Raw genomic sequence first — 3,547 nt, 5'->3', positions numbered from 1 at the left:
TTTCTCTTAATACATGAAAAATAGGTGGCAACATTACTAAAAACCCAACAGATCCTTCATAAAATTTTCTTCCTTAAGCAATCCACTTTAATTCATGATCGGCTGCATAATTTGGAGTTCGAAATACCTAGTGAGAGAAAAAAAGATACAGACGGTCATACCTCTAGGAGATGTTCAATTATTTTATGATGCACAAATGATTTGATGGATAATCCTTCCAAAGTAGATAACGTTTAGTTTCCTTGGGGTGTATTGCAGCTATACCTAGTTTGGAGCCTTTTATTAAAATATATTTTTAAACATCCGATTCAGCAGTTTATTGGATAAATTTATTTATTTATTAAGAAAAAGATAACAGGATTTGGTTTGCTGACAAGTTGCCCCCCCCCCCCAAAAAAAAGAAAAAAGATAAAAGAAAAAAGAAAAAAGAAAATAAAATAAAAAGGAAACGCCAATACTGAGGAGGAATGAAAACCTTTTGCAAGGAAACATTCCTGAATGTCACATCCTGTTTTGACATTACAAATATCATTTCATATCCTTGGTTTCATTCAATACTGCCTCAAAAATCAAGCTATCAGGGAAAAAAAAGACCATCTTAAAGAATTTTGGATCATAACCCTTCTAAGCATGTAGTTTTATGGATAGAAGAGTTTGGTGTACAACATCACATTCCAAGTGTCCTGGAGACCCGGCAAGCACCAGTGGGTGCAATCGGCATAGCTATTAGGGTTGGCCAGTTGTTCAGGCATCAACTCGTGCATTTGTTGTTTATAGATCGAAGCGTGTGCATCCTTGCGAAATGCTGAGAGCTTGGTGATGTTGAGGACAATAATGGGGATCTTACTCTCACCTAGAACTTGTTCGACCACTCGCATCATGCTTTTGCTGGCACTGGAACCCGAATATGTTGGATCAGTGATTGGAGTTGTTTGATTGTAGCAAGTACCATCATGCTTGCCTCCCCATTCAATACTCCTGTCATGTTTCGAGATCAGATGTCGAACTATAATACACAGATCCAAGTCTTGTTCTCAAGTTTTTAGCAGAAAAGAAAGCAACTTTGTGTTGCTGAAAGGTTCATATATTGAAGAAGGATGATAGTATATCTAGTATTGCATCACACATGGCAAACAATATTACTGTAAATCCATGAGAATGTAACCTTTAAGCTGTATTAGCTTGCAACAACATGAATGGAAGATATGCAATTTCAGGTTCTTTTTTATTGGTACATGGAAATTATTTCAGGTTTAGTCATCTTTCTCGCAAAAATCGAATACAAAACCTACATTGCAATCTAGGCCAGCCCGAGATGGGTTTGGGTTGTATTTTTCATGCGATAGACTTTATTCACCTCCTTCTGCAACGTCAACCATTTGATCGTGCGACGTCTGCTTTGAGATCTATGTGGGTGGATGGAGGGAAGAGGTGGGATTGCTTCGAAGTTTATGCAAGATGTAATACAATGGTTAACATCACGAAAGAAGATCGATTATTTTTTCATGCGAAAAATATAACCTGAACCTGTCTCATATTGGAGTGAGTTTAGCCTGGATGTCCACACTATGGGCCCTAGTTTAAGTCCAATTTACAAGCCCAGTATATAGTTCCTACCATCTTAACCATTATTAACATGGTAAATGTTAAACTATAGGCAGGGAAATGGCTTACCTATAATGAGTAGGTGACAGGCTTGTGAAGAAGACCCTGGTCTTCTCGGGATCTATGTTCTCCTCCACCCACCTCACCATCCTCTTCAACACCAGTCTATAGGCATCCTCTTTCTTCATCTCCTTGACATATTCCAAACCCCACTTGACAGACCTTTGCCTAAGCAAAAAACAAGAGTAAAAGAAAACTGCTGCAAAAAGATGGTAGAAAGTGATGTAACTGGGAAGAAACTTACAATGTCTTGATGTTTGTGTCTCTTATCCACCACATATATGTATTGAAGATCAAAACATCAACTCCCTTCCAATTGGGAGCATGCTTATTGATGGATTCTGGATGTACATTTACTATTCTATCTGTAATTTTGTGCACTGTAGCATTGTCGCAGTTCGATTCGACAAGAAATGGAGCCCAATAGAACTCGATTGTAGCATTGTGTTTCTATGCATATAGAGAGATGATCAGTGTCAAGATGGTTAGATCTTCTAATTCGAAAAGCTTCACTTATATAGATACCATCAGAGTATCAGAATTGTTAATTACCCGAGCTCTTAAGATGCCATGCGATCTGAAGTGCTTATGGGATTTTGCAAACTTGGAGCTGGCACGCCGAAGAAGACATGCCATTGACGTGAACTGGCCCCTAGCCAAGGAGTCACCCACGAACATCATTCGCTTCCCTCGGAGCTTCTCGAGCATAAAAGTGGCATTGAAGCTGTAATCTCAGAAGACCCTATCTCATAATTAAGCATGATAAAGCTAGAGTAAACTATATAATTCCTCATTGTAGCCAAAGTGTTGCTTGTTATGACAAAGCTAACCTATTACTCGGATAATTAATCTTTAAAAAGTTTTTTTTTTTTTCCGTTTTCTTTTCATAAAGGAACCTTTATGAAAAAATACTGTTCTTCATGTAATTATGGTTAATTTATTCTCTCAAAGAAATTATGATTAATCTATATGTGTAATCGTTAACCATTAAGGGCTAATTCTTCACAGTGATTTTTGCTGCTTGCAAACTGCATTTTTTTTTCTCTTTTTTAAATTTTCAAAACCCCAGTTGAGTAGTTTGGATACTTCTAAAAAATATGAATTAATTATCCAAAATATGTGATTTTCACAATATCAAACATCCATGCTCCTCAACCTGAAACTGCTATGATCAGCTTCTTTACCTTGGAAGAGAACAGCCATGAGGCTGCCATCTCCAACGCTGGTACGCCTTGTCGGGCCTTCCGTAAGCTTGACACCTCGCCTGAGCCGAGATGTAACGGCATTCATGCTCACCATAGTGAGGCCTCGAGACCTCATCGTAGACCCATCTGCCATTGAACACATCGCACCCCTCCTCCATCCTCCCAACGGCAAATGGCATGCCGACATCCTTCTCTAAGCCCAATTCCATGTAAGCACACTAAGCAGGCAAAAAACTACTATCCTAATAAAAGATTTCCCCCATTCTTACCTTGTTTTGGTATGTTTGATATGGATTCTTCTTGTACTTGAGCCGAGTATTCCAGCAATTTAGAGTTCAGAAATGATTTCTTGAGGATTGAGGTGAAACCCGCGGCATAGAGGAAGGCTAGAAACGTGATGAGGGATAGGGAGATGAGGTAGAAAGAAGAGCTCATGGAGTGGAGGGAGAGAGGCTTCATCTGAGTTCTTCGGCTGGAGGAACGCTACAGTGTGGGGGCAATCATTAGAGTTTCCCATTCCATGGATCGGCTTGATAAACGACAGGCAAAAAAGAGACAAAAACAAAGGTGGCAGGTCGAATTGAAGACAATTAATTAAGTAAAATGTGGCTCACAGCCGCTTGGACGGTGTGGCTGAGGGCCTGACTTTGGTACCCTGTGGCCGGTTGGCTTTTTTA

General features: G+C 39.4%; 1 protein-coding gene across 3 annotated transcripts; it reads right to left on the bottom strand.

The window, feature by feature from the left end:
• Positions 1-315: 315 nt before the first annotated feature.
• LOC103717494 (putative xylan O-acetyltransferase 10) lies at positions 316-3,442 on the bottom strand. Of its 3 annotated transcripts, none has more exons than XM_088702053.2 (6): positions 3,140-3,439; positions 2,850-3,063; positions 2,218-2,389; positions 1,910-2,115; positions 1,675-1,833; positions 316-978 (listed from the first exon to the last, which is right to left on the bottom strand). In XM_088702053.2, exons 1-6 carry the CDS (start codon positions 3,327-3,329, stop codon positions 639-641), a joined length of 1,281 nt encoding a protein of 426 aa, XP_088558179.2. In that variant the 5' UTR covers positions 3,330-3,439; the 3' UTR covers positions 316-638. The 3 variants fall into 3 exon arrangements, with proteins under 3 accessions (XP_088558179.2, XP_089780823.1, XP_089780824.1); XM_089924697.1 differs by having other exon boundaries at positions 2,850-3,058; positions 3,140-3,434; XM_089924698.1 differs by lacking the exon at positions 316-978 and adding an exon at positions 1,088-1,440 and having other exon boundaries at positions 3,140-3,442.
• Between the last annotated feature and the right edge of the window lie 105 nt (positions 3,443-3,547).

This window comes from Phoenix dactylifera, chromosome 8 (assembly GCF_051530095.1).
Source record: "Phoenix dactylifera cultivar Ajwa chromosome 8, Ajwa_hap1_PhDact_Kaust_v1.1, whole genome shotgun sequence".
NCBI classification, from domain to species: Eukaryota; Viridiplantae; Streptophyta; class Magnoliopsida; order Arecales; family Arecaceae; genus Phoenix; species Phoenix dactylifera.
This window is presented reverse-complemented; position numbering and strand designations above follow the sequence as displayed.